The sequence below is a fragment of the Eimeria tenella genome, genomic scaffold (genome assembly GCF_000499545.2).
Source record: "Eimeria tenella Houghton genomic scaffold, Eth_scaff1867, whole genome shotgun sequence".
NCBI classification, from domain to species: Eukaryota; Apicomplexa; class Conoidasida; order Eucoccidiorida; family Eimeriidae; genus Eimeria; species Eimeria tenella.
In genome coordinates this window covers 7,763-8,985 of record NW_013541705.1, presented here as the reverse complement: position 1 = coordinate 8,985, position 1,223 = coordinate 7,763, and the positions used below count along the sequence as shown (strand labels likewise).

The window sequence follows — 1,223 nt, the reverse complement described above, 5'->3', positions numbered from 1 at the left end:
CTGCTGCTCTAGAGGCAGCCGCCGCAGGGAAGCGTAGCTGAGAGGTCCTGCTGCTGCTGCTGCTGCTGCTGCTGCATCGCTGCTGCCAGGTTGCTGCTGGCATATTGTTGCAAAGTAAGAAGACAAATCTGAAAGAAATACTACATCTTGCTTAAGCTGCTGCTGCTTCTGCTGCTGCTGCTGCTGCTGCTGCTTCCGCTCCTGCTGCTGCTGCGCAGATACCCCAAAGACGCTCATCCCAAGCCCGTCATCTGCTGCAGGAGCTGCAGCAGCAAACACCAGCAGCAACAGCAGCAGCTACTGAGGCAGTCCAGCAGCAAACTCACGATGAGCAGCAGCAACGAACTCAGCAGCAGCAGCAGCTGCTGCTGCTGCTGCGGCGGTGGCAGTAGAGGACCAAATGCCACGGCAGCAGCAAAATCAAAAAACGACGCAGCAGCAGCAACAGCAGCAGAAGTAAACGCATAAGCAGGGATTTCAAGAGCTGCAACAAAGCAGCAGCAGGTACGGCAGCAACAGCTGCAGCAGCAACAGCAAATGCAGCAGCAGCAACAGCAGCAACAGCAAATGCAGCAGCAGCAGCAGCAGTTTACCCTCATAATTGTCTACAAGGGAGTTTATTAAGTCATATGCCTCGGGAGAATCCGCATCGTAAAATGCCTGGAGGAAGCACAAACCTTAAACCCTAAACCCTAAACCCTAAACCCTAAACCCTAAACCCTAGGACCTTTGTCCATCGACTGCAACACGCCATGCTGTGAGCAGCAAGACACAGCCCCTGCGGTTTAGGGTTTGGGAACTGAGTCTACTCTTTGCAGTCCGCAGTCTAGCCCTTAGGGTTTAGGGTTTAGGGTTTAGGGTTTAGGGTTTAGGGTTTAGGTACGTCGATGGGCAGCCAGGGTTCGCTCTCTTCTATATCTCTTTGTTTGCTGTGGGAAATGCGGGCGCGGGTTTCTCCGAGGGGCTGCACTAGCTGCTGCTGCTGCTGCTGCTGCTCTGCCGCTGCTGCTGCTGCTGCGTCTGCGTGGTGGGCGGCGCGTCTGCCGCTGCTGCTTAGCTGCTGCTGCTGCTGCTGCTGCAGCGCTTCGAAAGCAGCAAAGTCCGGCTTGAACTGCAGCAAACTGTGAATTGGAATTATAAATAAATTTTTTTCTTTTATAAGTCCAACAGCATAGCTGCAAGAAGTGCCTTTGACAACTTTGCTTTTGAGGACGTGCTGCGCT

General features: G+C 53.7%; 1 protein-coding gene across 1 annotated transcript in view; it reads right to left on the bottom strand.

Annotated features, from left to right (window-relative positions):
* ETH_00036720 (SIN-like domain-containing protein, putative) overlaps nucleotides 1-1,223 on the bottom strand; it is a gene marked incomplete at both ends in the record, with an annotated part of 2,771 nt that overhangs the window by 1,055 nt on the left and 493 nt on the right. The window contains 3 exons of the mRNA XM_013373981.1: nucleotides 145-263; nucleotides 594-660; nucleotides 884-1,121. Coding sequence (XP_013229435.1) covers nucleotides 145-263; nucleotides 594-660; nucleotides 884-1,121 — 424 coding nt within the window. The remainder of the gene's footprint in view (nucleotides 1-144; nucleotides 264-593; nucleotides 661-883; nucleotides 1,122-1,223) is intronic.